Source organism: Ambystoma mexicanum, chromosome 7q (assembly GCF_040938575.1).
Source record: "Ambystoma mexicanum isolate Mex_15411 chromosome 7q, UKY_AmexF1_1, whole genome shotgun sequence".
NCBI classification, from domain to species: domain Eukaryota; kingdom Metazoa; phylum Chordata; class Amphibia; order Caudata; family Ambystomatidae; genus Ambystoma; species Ambystoma mexicanum.
The window spans coordinates 1,087,890,696-1,087,915,120 of NC_090941.1; the positions used below are offsets into that span (position 1 = coordinate 1,087,890,696).

Genomic DNA, 24,425 nt, shown 5'->3' on the forward strand with positions numbered 1-24,425 from the left:
GAAGGTCCGGCTAATATATTATCAAAGTTTGTACATATGGTTGAGACAATCCAATCCGTTACTGTCCATAGACGCAAATATATATCTAATTGTGAAAGATGGAATATGTCTCATGATAAAAAGCATATGCAATCCTCAAGATATAGGACCTGGAGCCTCACGCCACCAGCTACATCTGCACCCATACCTCCAGCACTATGCCAAAGGCCATTAAAAAAGGTGCATCACGCCAGAGGAAGGAGAGATTTTCAGAGGATGAATTAAGCATGCTGGCTGACACACTGGCAGAGAATGCAGACGTGGTCTTTCCCTCAGACCTCAAGAGAGCTGCACAGTTGAAAAAGAAAGAGGTATGGGAGCTAGTGGCCCAGAAGGTCAGTGCGGTTGGCACCACCCCTGCACCGTAAAGGACCATGTGTGCAATATCTTATCAGCTAATCGGAGCTAGGGTCTGGCTACTGGCGGCGGGTCCAACTCACCCATAAAACTCACCCGATGTGAAGAAACCTGTGCCAGCACCATTGGAATGGAGTCCATAGAGGCAGTGGGAGATATGGAACGTGGAGCGCCGTCATCGGCAGTTGGAGGTGAGTGTCCAAACAAACCACTGTAATGCAAAGTATGATGATGGGCCACCAATGTGACTGTGACATGAGCCAATGCATGGGCCATCACACACACGGACACATCCCTGCCTAAATGCTGTCCCCAGCACCGTCACATTCACATGCATGCAGCATGCTAATGCCATACCTGAGACACACCCCACAAACAGGGAAACGGCATGTGTCACACTTCACGCAGTCCACAACACAAAGGCATGCCACACAGCATACACCACCTTACACGTGTGAACCAGAAGTATGCCTGAATAACCCCACTATATAGCAAGCAACCTGCATGCCACAACTGTAAGACAGCAAGTCATCAAATGTGTACAACTGCACTAATACCATTGTATGCATGATGCATGTACAACCATCACTGATGCCGTCCCTCTTTCGGTCCCCCACAGGTTCTGATACCGACAGCGATGCACAGGACTCTGCTGCACAGGCCACCACTCCATCGAAGAGGGCCAGGGAAGACACCATAAGGCCTTCCACATCCAAGGGCACAGGCAAGCCACATCAGCCACGAGGGCAAAGGCAACACAGGATGCCAAGGCACAGGGGCATCAAGGGACAGCGGCTATACCAACAGTGCCGACACCCATGGAATCCACTACAGTTGAGCCAGTGGCAGATGGGACCCTGTCTGCTGCTAACAGCTCGGTAGGTGAGGCAGCTGCCACAGCGCCCCAGAGTGGCGATGAGGAACAATCACAAGGCGAGGTATGTGTCCCTGAGGAGGACAACCGCTCAATGGAAGTTGGAGGCACACCCAGCCACGGCCAAACACCCCAGTACACCCCAATAAGCACACCCAATGGCACCACACACGTCCAGTCTGGAGGAGAGGCAGACCGGAGGCCTGGAGCCCCACAGAGGACCCACCTGAATTGGGTCCCTTGCCAGACGTCCCATCCACCTTCACAGTGGTCCGGGACAGGGAGTTGAGAATGGCACAAATGGAGAGGCGGCAGCAGGAGCTGACTGTGCTTGTAAAACAATACATCTCAGATGGTGACCTGACAAGGAAGAAGGCCCGAGAGAACACTGCGGCCATGAAAGGGACCATTGAGTCTAGCACCTTACGCATCTATGAAGAGCTGTCGGCAGTGAGGGAGGTCCTTGCCAGGATTGCCGGTGCCTTGGAAGCTCAGCGTCCTGCCCCGACATGTGGAACAGAAGTAGCAGGGTCAGCCTGCATGTGCAGACTTATGCAGACTCGTGTAGCATACCATTGCACTTAAATACATCAGAGGTAGTTTGCTTATATCAACAGCTAACTGTAAAACACTCATTATATAAATACTGTGATTTATACATAATCAGTAATTTATTAATAATCTTTTTTTAAGAAAAGTAGCATGCATGCCATTGCACACCATGTGTGGGGGAGTTGTGGGGGGAGGAGGTGTGTGGGGGAGTTGTGGAGGGAGGGGGCAGGGGGTGTGTGGGGGAGTTATTGGAGGAGGGGATGTGTGGGGGATTTGTGGAGAGAGGGGTAAGGGGAGAAGGGGTATGAGATGGAGGGTCAGAGCACTTTTTTCATATTTCCTGTTTAATACACCCGTTGTGTAGCAAAAAATCCAATGACTGGACATTGCTTATTGTGTATGTGTGCTTTATTGGTTTACAGTGCATAGTGTCCATGTACACCCACACCCAGTGCCCTGAGTCCCACATTCATGGCACCCTCTGCATCCATGTGTCTTAGAAATGTTGGCCTATCACAGACTGGAGCACAGCACGTCCTTCCTGTGCATCGCCACCTGGATGATGTGCAACCCCATCTTCTTCATCATCTTCATCCTCACCTGGTGGTTGCTGTTCAATGTCAGGGGGCAGAGGCACCAGCATGGCATATGCCATGATGATCTTGGCCACCTTCTCATGCCCGTACAGGAGTGTCCCACCCGACCTGCTGAGACAGTGAAACCGTGCCTTCAACAGGCCAAAGGTCTGCTCGATCACCACACGGGTACGGGTATGGGCACGATTGTACGCCTCTTCGTGTATGTTCTGCGGGTTCCGGACAGGGGTGGAGGAGCCACGGCTTCAAGGGATAGCCACCATCACCTGCATGGGTGCTAAAAAAGTTATGTGTAAGTCAATTCCTAAAATGACACCTGTACTTATCACTCACATGCCTGCAGATATTCGTTGTTCACATTCACATGTCCCTGGATGTATGCACACATTTTAACTTGCCACAATGTGTGCTGTCACATGGTCTACAGGTGTGGGTTGCGTCGTCCAGATGATGCAGGGTGTCCACTTCCTTGCTGGTGTTCATGCACTGTAGATGCCTACAGCTGTGTTTGGTATCATTAATGTGATGTGTAGTGATTAGTATGATGTTTCTACTAGCAGCGTTGGCACAAGTCTCATCATGATTTCTCATTCAGCACTTATTATTTCCATGGTGACATGCACCGCTACTGTGGTGGTGGCCCAGTGACAAGTAGTGTATTCTCTTGGTGGGATTGATTTGTGCGCACTCATGGAAGCATGTCCTGTGGTGTGTTTTGCTGAGGTCATTTACATTGTGCATACTCAGAGCATGTTGCTGTATTGTGTTACAGAGGGTAAGGTCTGATGATGTGCAGTGGACGTGTTGTGGGTTGTGGGCTGGTTGCAAGTCAGGCATATTGTCATTGGTGTGCAGCTTCCATCATTACTATGGGGTTTGGGTGTCATGTTCAGTTTGGGATGCTTTGGCGCACAGTGTTTTGCAGTATGGACATTGTGCAGTCACCACCCCAATCACACCAGGGTGGTGTGTGCATCTCTCCCCCCATTACACTGCCATGTGCCTATCATGCAACTTACCAAGCAGCCAGGCACATCGTCCTGCATGTCGGTCCATGTAGCGTGGTAGTGTGGAGTTCCCCAGGACCATTAAGTCATGAGTTGATCCAGGATATCAGGCACAACAATGTGTGATAAACTTGCTGGAGTCACGTACCATCTGCACATTGATAGAGTGGTATAGCTTACGATTGCGGTACACAACCTCCATGGCATGCGGGACCACCAATTCCACATGGGTGCAGTCAAGAGCACTGATACAGTTTGGCATGCCTGCCAGTGCATGGGAGCCAACTTTATTATCAAAGATCTCCTCGGCTGTCCGTGGTAGGGATATGTTGTCGCTTGAGTGCTTCAGGAGGGCGTCCAGCACTTGGTTCAGCATGCATGAAAAACAGGTTGTGATATGCCATGCATCTGCCCCACTGTGTGCTGGTAGGTGCCTGTGGTCAGGAAGTGGAGCATAGACACTACCTTCAGAAGAGGGGGGGTGGCGGTGCGTATTTCAATCAGGCTGACAATGTCGTTGTGTATCATGTCCACAATGTTGGTGATGGTGTCCCGGTCCAGGCGGTACAGGGTGTGGATCTGCTCAGGGGTTAGGTTGAATGGACTGGTTCTGATGTGAGGGATTGGAGGCTGCCTGCGTGGTACCACTGGCTGCACTGGTGGGACTTACTGGGCCTGTCTCACCCTCATTCTCCTCCTGTGTCTCCTCTGTGGTGCCTGTTGTTGTTGCTGGTGTAGCAATGTAAGCATGTCCTTCAGCTCCAATATCGCAACTGAAAGTGGGATCATTTTGGTGTGGAAAGGGGTGTGGTGTGTGGGTGCGCTCCTTTTGTGCAGGGCCAGACTCCATTGCTTCCACCTGTGCTGATTATGTGCACCTATGGCAGTTGGGAACATTGCTCATTGCTGTTAACGGGTGATTTGCGATGCCAGTGATGCCCCCATCCCGGTATCCCTATTACCGCCTTTGTGATGCCGGTAATTGCATGTCTGCATGACTTGTGATGTCCTCCAGTTAGCGCCATCCCGGTATTGCTGGCCCGAAGGGCCGCGTGCCTGCGCACATGCCGGTACAGGGGTACACGGTCTCAGCGGTGGCGCTGATACTGGGTTGTCGACTCGTAATAGGCCTGAGTGGTATGCAGTGCCGGTATTCCCTTACCAGCATCGTTTTCCCATTACTGCGAATCTCGTAATGAGGCCCTGTATATTGGCAGCTACCCTCTTCAACCTATACCTTGCCGATTTTATGAGAAACAATATCGACCCTGATATGAATCATATGCTTGCTTGCCTATGAAATTACTTAATCCAATACTGGTAATCATAGGGCCTCATTACGACCCTGGCTGTAGGGAGTTAACAGGGCCGGCAGCTCTACTGGCCCCGTTAACGCCCTACAGCCAGGGTCGTAATGAGGCCCTATGATTACCAGTATTGGATTAAGTAATTTCATTGGCAAGCAAGGTGGCATTTCTGTTGGGACTATACTAACTTTATACTCTGCCAAGATTATGGTGCGGAAATATGGGGCACATTTTACAAAAAAGAATTAGAGATTTTTGAAGCAAAAATATTGCAGATATTATTGAGAATGCCAAAAAGTTTGCCTTGTGAATATATATTACTTGAATGCAATGTGATTACTGTGAGTGATGTACTTGAATTTAAAATGGCATCCCTGTAGGTGAAATTAGCCAATCCGGACAATAATACGTATATTGCTGAATTGATGAAGTATTTCAAGATTTTAAACAATCATAGGGATCTAAAATGATTTGATAGATTGTGTAGCACCTATTATAAATGGGCCAAAGATGATGCAAATAAATGGCTAACATTGTGAAATGTTCAACTTAAATGGCAATTGAAATGTGTAATTTATGATCAAAGTAGAGAACAAACCATGGTCAATTTAGCAACAAAGAGTCACAGTGGAATGTTTTTTGTAGCATGGTCAGCGAAGGTGTGTAAACCTAATTATCAGATGGCCTTTCCTGAGAGCGAAACGGTCAGACGCTATTTATTATTTAAATTTAATAGAAGAGATACCATGGAAATATTAGGTGCAAAATTGGGTTTACCTAAAGGAATTAGATATTGTAGCCTTTGTGGAATCCTAACTATAGAAACAGCTAAACATATTATATGTGAATGTGAAAGTTTACGAGATCTATGCTCTAAGTACCTAGTAGTTTATGATAGTACTGGAAAGGAGAAATACATGAATGATATATGGGAATCTTTGTTGCGTGGGAATGACATAAATTTGATCTTTTAGATGATGACATTTTATGAAATACTTTCACTTATTTTAAAAGATTTATCTAGAGGTATTTTATATTTTTTTAAGTTTTTATAATATCCTTTTATTGATGAATTTCTTGTTTTAGAATATTGTGATTCATTATTCCTTGTTCACATGTATGTATCAAGCTGTTTTTATATGTAAAACCATTATTGGTTATGTGCATATTAATGAATTGAATTGAATTGCAAAAGAATAACACAAAAGGCTCACCTGCTAGGTGGACATGGAAATCTTCTGCTCCACACCTAAGCAAAAAAAAAATAGCAATCAGATAAGAAGGAACAATCTCTCTGGATCACCTCAAGATTAAAATTCTCTGGACCAAATACAATTCTAAAAGAATCGATCGACATGGCCTCATGGAACACCAGGGGCTTTGGCCATTTAATGACCAAAAGTGATGTCAACTTAGGCCGATGGGATATAATCTGCCTTCAGGAGACTTGGCTACTAAAGAAACCCGAGCTGGATGGATATACGACTTTCAGCACCCCGGCAAAAAAAAAAAGACCATCGGCCAGCCTACTAACAGCGATTCGTTATGGTAGCGGCCTGGAGGTGGTGGAACAGCTGCAAACATCACATCTATTCCAAGTTTGTATACTTACTTGGAAGCACACAGAGCCACCGGCTACTGGAGAAATTGAAGAAAAGATCCTTTTGATGAATACCTACTGGAACTCCGAATTCATCACCAACGAGGTCTATCTAGAATCTTTGAACAAGTTCTTAAATGAAGCAAGTATAAGTCACCGGCACAACTATACAATAGTAACAGGTGATTTTAACGCCATCTGCCCGGAGATAGGAAACCAAAGACCACATTTGAACAACTCGGTGCCAATAATGGAGAGAGGAAGGAGCCTGGAAAAACCTTTAGTGGCAAGAGATCTTTACACTGACTTGGAACAAAAGCAAATGTGGATCTACCGACTTGGCAAAGGGGCGATAAAACTGGCACAATTGACCACACGTATGTGTCAAAGGAACTCTTAGGGCTGATGACCAAATTTGTAGTAGAGACAACTCATCATAGTGACCACAACCTACTACACACCTGCTGGATTAACAACCAAAAGCGAATGCATTGTTACCATCATGAACTTGAGGTGAATGTGAGGGGCAATCGCCTCAAGCTTAATGATAATTCAATCCCACAATTGACGAAGAACTACACTGTAATGTGTAATAAAAGAACTAGTGGGGGGGGGGACTGAAAATGACATCTAAACTATCCACCTATCCTGCAGAATTTTACGATAAAGGGAAAGAACAAAACCCATACAACCTGAGCACCAACATGCCTATAATCAGGAAGTAGTTGTAAAACGAAGAATCCTGAGAAAAATAAAAAGGCTGGCAACAGCTTCTGGTACACTAGAGAACAAGAGGAGATGGATCACAGCCCAAAAGGAATACAAAGCCTGTATACGACAAAAAAGAGCCCACCTCTCTCAAATGGAATCTGAAAAAATGTTGAAAATTCTTTGTGGACGAAAATCTAAAGACTTCTGGTCCCTTATAAATAGAGCAAGACCCACAACAAACAACATACTCCATAACAGCGTAAGCAACACTAGGTGGATGTCACACTTCGCAAAATGGTATGGTCCAGTCTACAACGCAAGCTGTGGGAAAACATGTAGAAATGACCAAAAAAGCGAGACGAGCCCCTGATAGTGAAGAAGAGATCCTGTTAAAAATCGAAAAACTAAATAATTCAAGGGCACCGGCCCTAGTGGGATTGCCAACAGTGATCTGAAATCAAATCCGGAATTATGGTCAACATTCATCAGCAAGGTATTCAAGAACTGCAACCAGGAACATAACATCCCAGAATCGTGGCGAATGGCTGTTGTGCTCTCAATTTTTAAGCGAGGGGATAGAGAGGACCCGGCGCACTATCGTCCCATCTCGCTTTTGTTTGTCATTGGGAAAATCTTTGGGAGCTTTGCACTGGATGCCTTCCAAACCTGACTGAAACAGGAAAACAGGATTGTCCCCTTTCAAAGGGGCTTTGTCATGACTGCAGGCACCACCACAAACATACTAACGTTGAGTGTAATAAAAGCAAAGGTCGTACAGTCTGGGCAACCAGTGCACATGGCGTTTATTGACCTGGTCCAGGCTTTTGACCAGTTCAATAGACACTCACTATGGAAAAAGCTCGAACCTATAAGCTGCCCTGTCCTCTAGCTCCTGCACCGTATAATTCATGCATCGCAGACTATTCAGATACAGAGACCATAGTGAGATGTTTCCCACGGAAGATCGGAGGAGAACCGATAGCGCATCTCCTCTACGCGGATGACATTATTTTGCTGGACCTAATGGCTGTCGGACTACAGAGGCAACTGTCAAACTTGCCATGTTATTTGAAGAACAACAACCTTGAAAGGAACATAGCCAAAACAAAGGTGATGACATGGAGAAGCTCTGCAAGAACTAATCAAAAACTGAACTGGTTCGTGGAGGGCCAGAAACTTGAAAAAGTTAATATCTTTAAATATTTGGGAGTCATCCTGAGCAATAAAAGCACTGAAAGACCAATGCAGGACGCACTTTGGATAAAACTTAAAGCTTTAAATATACAAGCGCAAATAATCGATAAAAAGTACGGTACATTCTCGCTCGTGGCAGTAATCACCTTTTATAAATTAAAGGTGGTTCCAGCAATACTGTACGGGACAGAGGCTTTGCTCTTTCTCCTGGATAACCACTGGATTTAAATTGGAGAGGTACTTCTGGAGGCAAGTTCTTGGATTGTGAACGACCACCGCTATGCCAATAATCAGAAGCGAGCTATGCCTTTCCTCACTTAAAGCCATCAAAGAGAGAAATACACTGATGATGTGCCGTAAAACCTTATTAGACATCAAACCAAAAGCTCTGTATTTGATTGGAAAAGAAATGGAGGCTGATAATATTCAAGCACTGACACAATGGAAGAACCAGAACATTATTCTATTAAATGAGATTAAAGCCTTGGTAGAACAGCTGCTAACAAACCCAGACAAGGTGTCCAAAAAACTATTTGAACAGGACTGGATATCCACGGTTGACATTTCCAACAACTACAGCTTGACCAAACAATCCCCAACAACAGCTAAGAAATTAAACGATACCAGAAGCTACCTTGAAAAATTCCCGGACAAAACTCGTAGCAGGTTCTTTTTGAGATTCTGCCTAAATCAACTCAAAACAAATGAAATACTCTTCATAAGAAAAGAATCCTCAACGGACAAGTACAGATTCTGTAATAAGGGAGACCAGGTGGAAACAAGTAGGCACCTACTACTGAGTTGTGAAGTGACCCAGCAAATTAGAACTGTAGTTCTGGGTAAAATAATGTCAGCCTTCACAATATTATCAGAAGATGAATGGTGGAGGGTGGTGTCAAATGGGAACGACACTCGCTGTGTGATTGGGGTGACTTCCTTTTTTAAAAATATTGACTTGGATCAAAACGTGAGATGAATGTTGGAGGGCCGGAGGTACAAGGCCCAATACATCTAGGGAGTTTTGGCTCATAAACCCTCAGGGACTACTTGGCCCCAATGGATGTACCAGCCTCTGAATATTGTATGAACTTATAAACCTTCTTGGCTAGTCAAGGTGCTTCACACAAGGGAACTCTGGGTGGGGTACAGACTTGATTGAGGGACTATTTTGACGGTTTAATTCTTCTACTTTGATGGACTTGAGGGCTTTCTGGATAGATTGATTTTATTAATTCTTTTTTTTGTAAAAATTGTTACATCTATTAAACCAAATAAACACATTTAAAAAAAGAAAAATTAACTCTCAGAAGACTGCTTTGAAAAAACACTGGCAGGCACATTGAGTGCAAAGTTTGATAGTCCGGCTTGATTAAAGCAAGATCAAGAGTTCCCATGAGAAGGTGGTTTTGGGTGAGATGGGACAGGAACTGGGTGGGAATGGCCATGGGTAGTCAATGGGTGGGTGCATACCCAAACAACACCTGCAGACTGTGTGTGCCTCCTCATATGCCATTCCTCCCTAGCAGTACTCCAATGCAATAGCTTCGGTTTATAGGTGTGGCAAGGGACACCCCATAGCCCAAACTAAACATTACATGAAGGGGACCAAACAGCATAGAAGTGGTAATATTGGCGGTCCCCTGTATGCAATATGCTTTTTTATATTAAATGCCCCTGTTGCGGCTGGCTATGTACATAGGCAGCAAAGGTTTTATTTATTTAATTTTATTGGACATTTGTATGGCGCCTATACACAAGTGTGTCCAGGCACCACAAGACAAGAAGGGGCGTAGGAGGAGCATGGGATATCATAAGGAAAACAGCAACAAGAAAAGTGACGGTTATATTGGCCTTGTGACAATCCTACAGTGAAAGTGCTTAAGGAGATAAGTACAAAGGGCAGGGGGAAGAGGGAGAAGTGCAGTAAATGGCGGGAACCCCAGAAGGGGTATGTGCTCTACAGGTCAAGGCGGCAAGTGCCAGGGGTAAGAGGGTAGAGGGGAGACAAAGTGCAGTGGGCAGGCGGACTGGGTAAGGATAGTCCGGGAAAGGGAGCCCAAGGGCAAGTGCTGGCTGGCGGAGGATGCTGGGAGAGACTGGTAAGGGGGTGGTCTGGTCCCTGTAAGTCTCAGAGAAGGGACCAGGCCACAGTCGCAGCGGCAAGTGGAGAGTTTAGCAAGGGAGGGGGAGATGGAAGGCAGAGGAGAAAAAGAAGGCATTGAAAAGTTTCCGGAAGTTAAGGAGATCCGGCTCAGATCTGATGGGGAGAGGGAGGCTGTTCCAAAGGGAGGTGCCAGCCATGGAAAGGGATCTACCTCCTAATCTCTGCTTGGAGAAACATTTGACCTGCAGAGAGTTGAGGACCGAAGGGTTCTGTCTGAGCGGTATTTAGGGATGAAAGCTGGATGTAGAGATGTCCCAGGCTGTAGATAGCCTTGTGAATGATGGTCTTGAATTTGATCCTTGCAGTCACCATCAGCCAGTCGAGAGATTTTAGGGCTGGAGAGATGCAATCCTTGGGCTTGAGGACAAGTACAAGGATAAATCTTGCATCCCTATTCTAGATTAGCTGAAGGGGGCGCAGGAAGGAAAGAGGCTGAGTGAGGAAGAGGCCATTGCAGAAGTCCAGCCAAGAGAGAACCAGGGCTCTGGAGACATTGAGCTTCTGGGGGAAGTTAAGGAAAGGTAAAATGCCCCTGAGGAGATGGAGCTGCCAATTCTTGGCAAGGTCTGTGATGTGTGGAGAGAAAGCGAGAGAGGAGTCAAAGGTGATCCCAAGGTTTTTTGCCTCATAAGTGGGTGAGGGGGATGGGGCCCAAGGAGTGTCGCCAGAGAGTGAGGGGGGAAGCTGGGAGCAGGTGTCACAATGAGAAGGACCTCATTCTTGCTGGCATTAAGGCAGAGGTCATTGGCAGAGCACCGTGCTTGAATAGCAGTCAGGCAGTCAGGTATAAGGCAGGAAGTGGAGTAGGAGGAGGTAGGGGAAGGCAGCCGGAAAGAGAGTTCTGCAGCAATAAGATCCGGCTCAACAAAGAACACAGTCTGGGTGCTGCGAGACCAGATATTCTACTCAGTTCAGTCTTCCTGTATGGTACACACATTTTTCTACTAATGAGTCATAGTGCAAAGACTCATCAAATATGTTCATACTCAATGTGTATCCTAAAACCCCCCAAGTCCCACTATGTATCCTGTATTTTTGAGTTATGTAGTCTGCATTGCTGGCTGTCATTGCTCCCCTGTCTGGTCAGAGTATTTTCCAATTGTAAGTGGGTGACCCAGAAATCAGTCATGAGGAAGCCTTGCTGGAACATGCAACTTTCCAAACCCTGTTTTGTTTTCTTTTTATTTTATATTATTGTTTAAAGCACAGACCTAGCTCAAGAGGGGCGGAGCACTGTACAAGGTTTGGGTAGCCAGCGTTTGGGCTGGCATCTTTTGACAGTAACTCACTACTATGAGTTGCGTTCTGTGCATCCATTGGGATTATTCCTTTGTCAGGTGCTCTTGAAAAAGCCACTTTTTGAGAGATTTGTAGAATTGGAGAATTTTGGGGGTATTCCAATTCGATACTGTAATCGAGTTCCAGAGGGTAAGTGTATGACAAGAAAAATATTGTTTGTAGGTCCTGTCTTTGCAGACTGTGATTCAAGCTGGTTGGTCAATTTGATGAACAAGGAGCGTGTGCCTCCAGATAGTTTAGCCGCCAGGTACAATGGTGTGCTACCTGTGACTGCTTTGTAGAGGATATATGCAGTCTTGCATAGTATCCTTGCCTGGAGAGGAAGCTAATGTAGTTTGTGTAGGACGGGTGTGATTAATTCAAATTTCTGCACACCCGTAATAAGACGTGGTGCACTGCTTTTAGGGGATGTGAGAAACCTGAAGGTGTCTCACCTGCTAGGCCCTAGGGATCTGTCATCCAGGTGGCCAGGACATGGCCATCGCTTTTGGATCCATTCCTGGGGGTGGACCAGTGCGGGAGGATCACCTGGGTGAGGAGTCTTCGGGGAGTGAGAATGGGACACCGGATGGCGAGATGCAGTATCCCCTTCCCTGTAACACCTTTACCCCATCCGACCAGGTAGGATATTTAGAAACTCACCCCCCCCCCCTTCATAACACCAACACTTTCTCACGGACAGCTTGCTATGATAGAAAACAGACTAACACCCAGGCCGTATACCTGAGATGTCCCAATACAATGGTCAGGGAATTACTGACCATTACACACACCTGACTTCGCTACACTTCCCCACACGGATACAAGGCGGAGCATGAGACCACTCTCAGAGCAAGGCTAAGCACATGAGGAAGAAGCAGTTCCAAGATGGCAGTTTAACACGAGGAGAAAGACGGCAAAACAGAAGGGGATCGCAAGGAGGGAAGTGGCCTTGACCTTTTCGACGAGGAATCGTTACTTTCATGAACCATCGAGAATAGAAAGAGTAACACCAGGAAACCAGGCGGAAGAATCCTACATTGTGTGTCGGAGATACCCGTGGTCCTCCCGTGTCGATAATCAAGGCAGGGATAATTGCTTGCTGCCGTGGTAATGTCCTTGGCTCCTACAACAAAGCAGCATCTCTGAAATCAACAGTCGGTGAGTTGGGGAGACTGACACCAGACCAATCTTTATTGAAGCCAAGGATGCAAGCGGCAACATTGTATGGTGAGCGCTGAAGCGAACAGTGTATGAAACGCATGTGATAACCAACGTGAGTAAAAATTGAATCGATGAATGATTGAACTTTGAAAACAAGATACAATACCCTTGACAGAGAGGTCCGTCACTGCATGCCTTCTCATTCAAAAGTCTCTGTAAGGTATCCAACTGAGAGTTGAGAAAGGTGAAAGAGTGTCAAAGAACTGTACATCGAAGTGGTCCTGGGACGGGTCAAGCAAGTTGATGGCAAAATAGAATAAGTTGGTCCGAGCCCGAACTAGGGAGATCCATTGAAAGCTTTTGGGCTAAAACAAGTTTGTGTTAAAGTGAATTAAATTGGCCCGAGCCCAGCGGAGGGTGACTGATTGAACATTGCATTAAAATGGATCTGAGCCCAGCTGAGGGGGATCCGGGGTGAATAATGAATCAACTGTGAAATTAGACCCATGAAAATCCTCCGAGGTTTGTATTAAAGGGGATCTAAAACCAGCTGAGGGGGATCCGAGGTGAATAGTGAGCCACCTGAGAAATTGAGTATGTGTGAAATTCAGAAAGGAAAAGAATTTATTGTTTGTTCTTCACATCAGGCCCTCTGCAAGAAGAGACTTTGGAAAGCAAAGAGACTTGGGCACAAAAGGTCCTGATGCAAATGTTTGAACTGCACCCTCGTGCTAAGAGAAGCCAGAGACTGTAATAAGCTTGAGTGTACCGCCTTGTCCTGTGCTGAAAACGTGGGGAAGGGAAGCCAATGGCCTGAACATCCTGACATATAATTTCATGAACACTTCTTACTTTTACGTAACATTGTTTTCCACACAGAGGTAAGGATTGGCAATAGGTTTATTAGTATAGGCCCTTTTATTTTGACAAGACACCACCAGGACTGCGTTATTATTATTGGATGGTCATAGCTTCCTCCCATCTGTAGTTTTGGATTAGATAGGTGTTTTTCAAACCCCTTTTGAAGTTCAATAAACACCCTTGAACTGTGGTCACTTGTGTCTGTCTTACTGTTGATACCATGCCTTCCTTACAGAGTCGAGAGAGTGGCTGGCAGGAGGGCATTTCCCCAGTGAAGTGCGTGACCACAAGGACCTGCACTGGACGTTAATATATGAGAGTCAAACTAACAATGACGCTCACTTGCCTTGATTTTACAGCACCAGATTTCATACAAGGCTTGAATGCTCTGCCCTGGAAAAACAGTAGTGTGTCTATTGGTCTACCAAATACTGCCAGAATGTATTTTGCCTTGTATTTTTTGCTCACATTTTACCACCAAAATGTAGATGGTGGGATGGGGTCAGGCAATATTAGAGGGGGTTTTGTCGAGGTGGGCAGGGGTAGACATGGTAGAGATGTAGGGGATCTCCCACTCATACTGTGGTAAAGAATTAGAACAAAAAAATAGCAACAAAATTAGAGTTGTTTTTAGCAATAGACATACATCCAAAGGAACGTGCTTGCCTTCTTCCTGCCTGAAACCAATGATGAAAAGAAAAGAGCATCAGACCAGGGGCACACCATCATCCAACAGTCTGAGACTTGCAACTGCCTAAGACTAGAGTCCGAACTCAATCAACTACCCACATCCCTACACTCTGAGGATTTCCCTCATTGTCTCCAGTGAGGTATTTTCCAACCCTTTTCATTTAATAAAAGTCTATAATCACAAATATGACTTCATTGCGTCTGTGTCTCATTCCTGGCTTCTCACAACACCCTAATGGCAACCACCCCTGCAGCCCTAGATGGAACCACCAGTCCCATCAACTGGATGGAGATCATTGTGGTGATTGCAAATGCAATTGCAGAGATGGTCATTCACCCCATGGCCACAGTGATGGCAAGGCTCAAGCCTACTCCAGGGAGCGGAAAACAATCGACATGACAGTATCTAAACACGGTTGCTCAATCGTCATGTGGAATGCGAATGGCATTCAAAAGAAAATGGATGTACTTCTTCACCTCATGGAATCGAGGAACGTGCGAGGAACGTGTGCGTGGCTTTACTATCTGATACCGATCTGCAAGGATGCCACAACTGAATCTGTCAAACCAATAGTCGTCCAGGCGTACCGACTAACAGGAACTGGAGGAGAGATTGCTGTGATAGGGAGCACAAGGATCAACCATCACAAGCTAGTGCAGCCAACCCTCAGGACCTTCAAAGCCATTGGAATGCAGGTCAATACTTCAGTTGTACCACTTTGATTGATTGCAACGTATTGACCTCTTAAAGCAAAGCTACATTTGGGAGACTTAGACACGTTGCTTGACTCAACTGTGCCAGCCATTATTGGGGGGGACCTGAAGGCTAAGCACGTATGCTGGAACTCAAGGAATGTCAACTGGAGGCGACATAGGCTGCTGGAAAACTCCAGGGATAATGACTTTGTGGTAGCAAGTCCTACAGACACTATCCAGCCACAGCCAGCCAGCCACAACCACAATGTTCCCATCATTATTGGTCAAACAAAATCTTTACATGTAATGAAAATAATTCATATGCATTGAATTAGACACAGAGAAAAGGGGTTACAGAAGGCAACAAAATGCATTACAACATGTATAGTAGAACCCAATGGAATCTTCAGTTAAGACTTCTTAAGTATTTCAAATGTGAAACAATTGTTTCCACATTATTAGATGTTCACCCCCAAACTTGATTAACTTGACTGATACTTTTGCGTGTCCTTGCTCAGCCTCATGATCCATACCTGCCTAGTCTCTGGGTTTATCCAGGACAGGACACTCTGGGTTTTTACGCTGTTCTCTGGGTCTCTTCGCGATTTCTGTCATCTGCAGGCAAGATATTTCTAGCCTGAGCTCAGGCTAGGGATGCTCCAAGTGCGCACACGTTTAGGTGTGATGTGTCTGGGAAGCACTGACACGGCTGTCGGCCTGCAGTGGCAGGTGTTGAACATGTCATCTCCTGGAGTTCTGCAAACCACTGGGCTATATTATCTTTTTCTATTGTGTTAGCAGAAGAAATTTTGCTTCCAGGCCCGGCCAAAAATGTGCAGAGGCGCACATTTCAACATGATATGTGTCAGGTTTGGGTTTTTTGTGTGTAAATAATGTGGACGGTGTCTTGCTGAAAAGGGGGCAGGCAGGGGGTCGGTGACGTCATTCCCCAGGTTTCTGGTTTACAAATGTAGGCAGGTAGGTCATGAACGCGGGGGCCGAGGATGGTCTGGAGAGGTGGGGCGAGACAATGGATGTTGCCCGGCAGGAGGACTGATGGCTGGCGTGTGCGTCCTGCACTCTGGTCACTCCGAACCCAGGCTTGGATAGTGTGATTTCTCTCAGGTATGGAGATACCTGATTGGCTGACTCACCCGCCGAAGTGCTAATATATGCTAATATTATGACACTGAAATTAGCTTAATAGTCAGTTGAATTTTAATGAAAAGGAATTGCCTGGCGTCTTTTTACAAGCCCCTATCATTATTATTTTCTGATGAAAAAAGAAGATAAGACATGTTTTTTCTCTACATATCCTCAATTCTCTTGACTTTCATCTCTTGCATGAATCAGGCATCAGTTGCTAGGGCTATTTCTTTTGACTTGCAATCATGTTCAAAGCCGGTAGGCTACCAGTCTTTCCCTCACATGTCCTCCTTCTCTCTAGTGGTCTTCTCTTTTTTAGTACCTGATTCCACACAGCGCTTCCCCAGTGCCCCTCCTCATTCAGGATACTTGAAGAAGTTATTTCTTATGATCGCATTTGCAGAGTGTCTCACTCTCAGCCTATCAACAGTCATCTCTCCAAACTTCCCCACCTTATCCATTGACTTTGCAAATATGACGTTGGACTTTAGAGGATGTGACACTGACAGCTGTTCTCAATCTCTCCCCAGTGCCGATGAAGCCACATGAAGGGGAGAGCCCAGGTGCCCAAAAGGCCGGAAACGCCCACGAGCTTCTGCATCCTGACTCCAAACTGATGTGATATCCTGTGCCCAATGAAATGGTTCTTCTCAGGTAAGGCGGCTTCTATTGCTCTAAAGCAATATCAGGTGACCCTAACTGATGGCTAATAAACACATGGGTGATACATTAAAAGCTTGATAATGGAATAATGCTATCACACCAGCTAAGAAATGGTCACCCCTGTTAGAGTCCTGCAGACAGCCAGATACAAACTCACCCCCAGTCTTACTATCATACTGTAGGGTATGAAGAACATCTGCAGACAGCAGAGCTCTCCTTCTTTCATACGCTGGGATGTGGAGGATATCTGCTGACAGCAGAGTTTGGTCCTTCTTCTTTTCATATGCTGGGGTGTGGAGAATGTCTGCTGACAGCAGAGCTTGGTCCTTCTTCCTTTCATACACTGGGGTGTGGAGAATGTCTGCTGACAGCAGAGCTTGGTCATCCTTCCTTTCATACGCTGGGATGTGGAGAATGTCTGCTGACAGCAGAGCTTGGTCCTTCTTCCTTTAATACGCTGAGGTGTGGAGAATATTTGCTGACAGAAGAGCTATGTCCTTCTTCCTTTCATACACTGGGATGTGGGGAATATCTGCTGACAGCAGAACTTTGTCCTTTTTCCTTTCATACGCTGCGGTGTGGAGAATATCTGCTGACAGCAGAGCTTGGTCATCCTTCCTTTCATACGCTGGGGTGTGGAGAATGTCTGCTGACAGCAGAGCTTGGTCCTTCTTCCTTTCATATGCTGCGCTGTGGGGAACATCTGCTGACGGCAGAGTTCTGTGCTCCTTCATTTCATATGCTGGGGTGTGGAGAACATCTGCTGACAGCAGAACTCGGTCCTTCTTCCTTTCATACGCTGGGGTATGGAGAATATCTGCTGACATTGAGCTCTGTCCTTCCGTTCATAAGCTGGGGTGTGCAGAAAGCCTGCTGACAGCAGTGCTCTGTCCTTCTTCCTTTCATATGCTGGGGTGTGGAGAATATCTGTTGACAGCAGAGCTTTGTGCTTCTTCCTTTCATAGGTTGGGGTGTGGAGAATATCTGCTGACAGCAGAGCTCAGTCCTTCTTCCTTTTATACGCTTGGGTGTGGAGAACATTTGCAGACAGCAGAGCTCTCCTTACTTTCATATGCTGGGGTGTGGAGAATATCTGCTGACAGCAGAGCTCTGTCCTTCCTTTCATACTCAGGGGTGTGGAGAACATCTGCTGACAGCAGAGCTCTGTCCGTTCTTTCATACTTTGGGGAGTGGAGAATGCCTGCTAACAGCAGAGCTCGGTTCTTCTTCCTTTCATATGCTGGGGTATGCAGAACATTTGCTAGCAGTAGAGCTCTGTCCTCCCTGTCATATGCTGGGGTATGGGGAACATCTGCTGACAGCAGAGCTTGTCCTTCCTTTCATACGCTGGGGTGTGGACAATATCTGCTGACAGCAGAGCTCCGCCCTTCTTTCATTCATATGCTGGGGTGCGGAGAATGTCTTTTGACCGCAGAGCTTGATCCTTCTTCCTTTCATACACTGGGGTATGGAGAACATCTGCTGACAGCAGAGCTCTGTCCTTCCTTTCATACAGTGAGTGTGGAGAATATCTGCTGACAACATAGCTCCATCCTTCCTTTCATACACTGGGTTGTGGAAAATATCTGCTGACAGCAGAGGTCGGTCCTTCTTCCTTTCATACGCTGGGGTATGGAGAACATTTGCTGACAGCAGAGCTCTGTCCTTTCTTTCATAAACTCATACACTGAGGTATGGAGAATATCTGCTGACAGCAGAGGTTGGTCCCTCTTCCTTTCACATGCTGGGGTGTGGAGAACATCTGCTGACAGCAGAGCTTGGTCCATCTTCCTTTCATACGCTGTGGTGTGGAGAACATCTACTGAAAGCAGAGCTATGACTTCCTTTCATATGATGGGGTGTGGATAACATCTGCTGACAGCAGAGCTCTGTCCTTCCTATCATACGCTGGGGTGTGGAGAAAAAATGCTGATGAGAGAACATCTTCTGACAGCAGATGTCTTTCCTTTCATATGCTGGGGTGTGAAGAGCATCTTCACTTCTGTCAGCAGAGCTCCGTCCTTCTTCCTTTCATACGCTGGGGTGTGGAGAATATCTGCTGACAGCAGAGCTTGGTCCTTCTTCCTTTCATATGCTGGAGTATGGAGAACCTCTACTGACAGTAGAGCTCGACCCCTCTTCCTCTCATACGTTAGGCTGTGGAGAACATCTGCTGACAGCAGAGCTCTGTCCTTCCTTTCATACACTGGTGTCTGGAGAATATCTGCTGACAGCAGAGCTTGGTCCTTCTTCCTTTCATATGCTGGCGTGTGGAGAACATTGCTGACAGCAGAGCTCGATCCTTGTTCCTTTCATGCACTGGGGTGTGGAGAACATCTGCTGACTGCAGAGCTCTGTCCATTCTTTCATAAACTCATACACTGGGGTGTGGAGAACATCTGCTGACAGCAGAGCTTGGTCCGTCTTCCTTTCATACGCTGTTGTATGGGGAACATCTACTGACAGCAGAGCTCTGTCCTTCCTTTCATACGGTGAGGTGTGGAGAACATCTGCTGACAGTAGAGCTCTGTCCTTCCTATCATACGCTGGGGTGTGTAGAACATCTGCTGATGAGAGAACATCTTCTGACAGCAGATCACTGTCCTTCCTTTCATGCACTGGGGTGTGGAGAGCATCTTCTGTCAGCAGAGCTCCATCCTTCTTCCTTTCATACGCTGGGGTGTGGAGGGCATCTGCTGACAGCATAGCTCGGTCCTTGTTCCTTACATGCACTGGGGTGTGGAGAACATCTGCTGACTGCAGAGTCTGTCCATTCTTTCATAGACTCATACACTGGGGTGTGGAGAACATCTGCTGACAGCAGAGCTTGGTCCGTCTTCCTTTCATACGCTGTTGTATGGGGAACATCTACTGACAGCAGAGCTCTGTCCTTCCTTTCATACGCTGAGGTGTGGAGTACATCTGCTGACAGCAGAGCTCTGTCCTTCCTATCATACACTGGGGTGTGTAGAACATCTGCTGATGAGAGAACATCTTCTGACAGCAGATCACTGTCCTTCCTTTCATGCACTGGGGTGTGGAGAGCATCTTCTGTCAGCAGAGCTCCATCCTTCTTCCTTTCATACGCTGGGGTGTGGAGGGCATCTGCTGACAGCATAACTCGGTCCTTCTTCCTTTTATACTCCTCGTTCCTAAGACCACCACATAAAGGAGAGCTTTGTCTCTCTTCCTATTCCTCTCCTCGGTATGGAGAACAGCTACTGAAACCAGAGCCCTGTCTATGTCCCTTTCATAATCCTGGGTGTTGAGGACGTCTGCTGACAGCAAAACTCTACCTCTCCTATCACAGTCTTGTGTGTTGAGAACATATGCTGAAACCAGTGCTCCATACCTCTTCCAATCAGACTCCTAGGTGTGTGTATTTATGCATGTGTTTATGTATGTGATGGGTTTTTATAGTCTGATCCTCTCTGTGAAGCAACACGATGCATTAATTCAGTACAATAGGATGGAAACAATTAGAGGGATAGACTGTTAAGGGCACATAGAGTGGGTTGTGACGAAGGGTATTCTGCCCTGCAGAAGTACAAGGATGAGTTGTCTAAAATACCCACTCAGCCCTCACACTGCTGCAAACCAAGAGTCAACACAATCATAAAGTCAAAACAGGCACAGTTAAGAGATGTACCTCCTTTGCCTTTGTGGTAACATGGAAGTAAAGCTATACTCTTAAGAAAGATGAGAATGTGACTCAGTAGCAGTCCAAAATAAAGGGAATTACCAATCAAGGTTCTATAAAAAATAGATACACCTTAACAAAACACTGCATCTGTTGAATAACCAAAAACAAAAACAGTACACAAAACCCACCCCTGAACAAATAACAGAGAATAAGCAAAGATAGCACGGTACAGCACCCTCTGGTTTTTACTTTCCTTACACCCCTGATTCATTACTCAATATTTTTTCAAAGGATATTTTTCTTGAAGGCAATTTGGGAATTAGTGACCCAACCAGTCTCTGGGGTACTAAACTGTACCAAAGAGTCAGTAGTACTGTCTTGTGGTTCTTGGTGGTTTGACAGTATCACACAATGCTTTTGGGTGCTGGTCAAGCAGTTTGAATACGGTTAGACTGGGTCAGCAGTGATGTTCCAGATGGGGATCAGGTGTCGAGCCGGGGTCGAGCTGATGTTTGTTGCGGTTTGAAGAAGTGCAGATCATGAGGGCCACCAGCATTGGTTCGATAGTGAAGCGGCTGATGACTAGATACACAGTTCGAGTCGAATGGGTAGAGCGTGGTGTTCAAAGATCGGTGTTTGAAAGTTCCTCCTTCATCTGGCCTGCTGATGAAGATCTGCAGTGTAGATGCTGGTGTTTCGAAGATGCGGTTCAAAGAAGGCGGGTGCAACAATAAGCTTCAGGTTGGAGTCGGGCAATGACACGCTCAGCTGGTGTGGTGCGACAGCAAACTGGTTTGAGTTTCAGTTCAGCGGTTCGGGAGTAGCAGTCACATTGTTCTAGATGGGGAGAGGAGTCAAGCTGGGTTGGAACAGGGGCTTGCTGCTTTTCAAACACGTTGATCGAGAAGAGCGAATCTTAGGGACCGCCAGGGTCAGATCGACAGTTGGTTCAACTGTGAAGATGCTGGAGACTGGACGTGTGGTTCCACTTGAGCAGTTGAATCGAGCGCTTGAGGAGCTGCAGATCCTAATGGCCACCAGGGTCAGTTTGACAGTCGGTTTGTTGGCGAAGATGCTGGAAACTGAATGCAGAGTTTGGTTGGAGCAGCTTGATGGACCATCAGGGTCAGTACGGCTTGCGATGGCAATTGGCAGGGAAGAAGCTTCTGATTCAAGCCATGGTTCGAAGGTTGCAGGTGCAATGGTGAGCGTGTAGTTCCAGCAAAGGCAATGACGTGCTTGGCTAGAGCTGTGCAGTGGCAAACAGGTTCAAACACGTGGAACGGCAGTTCGAGGAGGTAGAGTGCCAACAGCAACTCCGGAGGGTCCTGTAGGTGTGAAGGCATTGAACAGCTTGAATCATGGCTCAAATAGGTTTGACTGTAGGAACCCAGGTTTCTTGGCTGTCTCGGTCCTCTGGTTGCTATGAGTCCCAGTCCAGGGGCTCACTGGGAAGTTTTAGTCCTCGTTTTCATTCTCTAAAGCACCACGAAGCATGGACCACAACTGCAGGTGTCCTACAACGTGGTGAGGTCGTGCGTACCATTATGGCTGGCAGAGAGGCAGGTCTTGTCCCACCTGCAGGTCATCCCCAGTAGTCCCTGGTTAGGGGACAAAGTCCACCTCTGCCTTGGATACTCAGTCCTCCCCTCACTGGCAGAAGACTTTGGAGAGATAAACTGATAAACTCTCCCAACAGAGGCCCAATGAATTCTTCCTCAGGTATATCGTTAAGAGTGAATCAAAGAAATAGTGTGAGACCCCTTCTCTTAAAGGTAACAGTCTACATGTGATTGGACTAAAACTAGCCTGCCTTAGGGGTCCAATCCCTGTTCTTGAAAGAAGTGAACTTTACTCTTCTGACATCACACAGGGTCAGGATGTCAAAGCCGTACTGACCCTGATGGTCCATCAAGCTGCTCCAACCAAACTCTGCATTCAGTTTCCAGCATCTTCGCCAACAAACCGACCGTCAAACTGACCCTGGTGGCCATTAGGATCTGCAGCTCCTCAAGCGCTCGATTCAACTGCTCAAGTGGAACCACACGTCCAGTCTCCAGCATCTTCACAGTTGAACCAACTGTCGATCTGACCCTGGCGGTCCCTAATATTCGCTCTTCTCGATCAACGTGTTTGAAAAGCAGCAAGCCCCTGTTCCAACCAACTTTGACTCCTCTCCCCATCTAGAACAATGTGACTGCTACTCCCGAACCGCTGAACTGAAACTCAAACCAGTTTGCTGTCGCACCACACCAGCTGAGCGTGTCATTGCCCGACTCCAACCTGAAGCTTATTGTTGCACCCGCCTTCTTTGAACCGCATCTTCGAAACACCAGCATCTACACTGCAGATCTTCATCAGCAGGCCAGATGAAGGAGGAACTTTCAGACACCGATCTTTGAACACCACGCTCTACCCATTCGACTCGAACTGTGTATCTAGTCATCAGCCGCTTCACTATCGAACCAATGCTGGTGGCCCTCATGATCTGCACTTCTTCAAACCGCAACAAACATCAGCTCGACCCCGGCTCGACACCTGATCCCCATCTGGAACATCACTGCTGACCCAGTCTAACCGTATTCAAACTGCTTGACCAGCACCCAAAAGCATTGTGTGATACTGTCAAACCACCAAGAACCACAAGACAGTACTACTGACTCTTTGGTACAGTTTAGTACCCCAGAGACTGGTTGGGTCACTAATTCCCAAATTGCCTTCAAGAAAAATATCCTTTGAAAAAATATTGAGTAATGAATCAGGGGTGTAAGGAAAGTAAAAACCAGAGGGTGCTGTACCGTGCTATCTTTGCTTATTCTCTGTTATTTCTTCAGGGGTGGGTTTTGTGTACTGTTTTTGTATTTGGTTATTCAACAGATGCAGTGTTTTGTTAAGGTGTATCTATTTTTTATAGAACCTTGATTGGTAATTCCCTTTATTTTGGACTGCTACTGAGTCACATTCACATTCTAGAGGAAGTGGGGGGGGGTGCAGGAAGGAGAGGCAGAGAGAAACAAGATGGCGGAATCTTCCCCAGCTGTACAGCACTCTCCCGGTCTACACTAACCCAACCCCTTCCCTTCTCAATAGGATCAACGGCGCGCGCTTGTTTGTGAAGCGCTGTTTGGCAAGGGCTGTCTACGGCTGGACTCGCTGAAGGATTGCTGCTAGCTGTGCCTTTCTGCTGCCTCTTTCCCGTGACTTCAAAGGAAAACGAAAACAAAGAAGGGACTTTGTGTTTTTTTTTTCTTCGAGCCCCTCGGCCCCGCCCTCCTTTCCCACAATCCATTTAATTCTGGACACCCGCGCTTTTTGCGCGCGCTTGTTTGTGAAGCGCTGTTTGGCAAGGGCTGTCTACGGCTGGACTCGCTGAAGGATTGCTGCTAGCTGTGCCTTTCTGCTGCCTCTTTCCCGTGACTTCAAAGGGTATGGGACTTTGATGCTGACACGATCCGTGCAAGCCGGAAATAGCCTGATTGACTATTTTTCTGATACTATTTTTCTTTCTCCCTAGAAAACGAAAACAAAGAAGGGACTTTGTGTTTTTTTTTCTTCGAGCCCCTCGGCCCCGCCCTCCTTTCCCACAATCCATTTAATCCTGGACACCCGCGCTTTTTGCGCGCGCGCTTGTTTGTGAAACGCTGTTTGGCAAGGGCTGTCTACGGCTGTCCACGGGTGTTGAGGGCGTTGAGGGTGCTCCATTTTGTTTGCTGTTGTCTTTTATATATATTATTATTATTACTTCTTTTTCTCCTTCTTATTTTTCTTTTTTTCAAATTTTTTTTGCATAATTTGCTATGTTTACCCATCTTCAGTCTCTCAAAGTAGGCATGCCCGATGATTCTGTAATTGCTGCTAATCTGACAAATTCTGTGATGAATAA

At 46.5% G+C, this 24,425-nt stretch overlaps 1 protein-coding gene across 2 annotated transcripts in view; it reads left to right on the plus strand.

Annotated features, from left to right (window-relative positions):
- Positions 1 to 24,425, plus strand: part of LOC138528635 (transient receptor potential cation channel subfamily M member 2-like) — a 613,775-nt gene that overhangs the window by 568,785 nt on the left and 20,565 nt on the right. For both annotated transcript variants that reach the window (XM_069640449.1, XM_069640451.1), the window contains one exon: positions 16,767 to 16,890. In XM_069640449.1, the coding sequence (XP_069496550.1) occupies positions 16,767 to 16,858 (92 nt within the window). In that variant the 3' untranslated portion in view covers positions 16,859 to 16,890. The remainder of the gene's footprint in view (positions 1 to 16,766; positions 16,891 to 24,425) is intronic.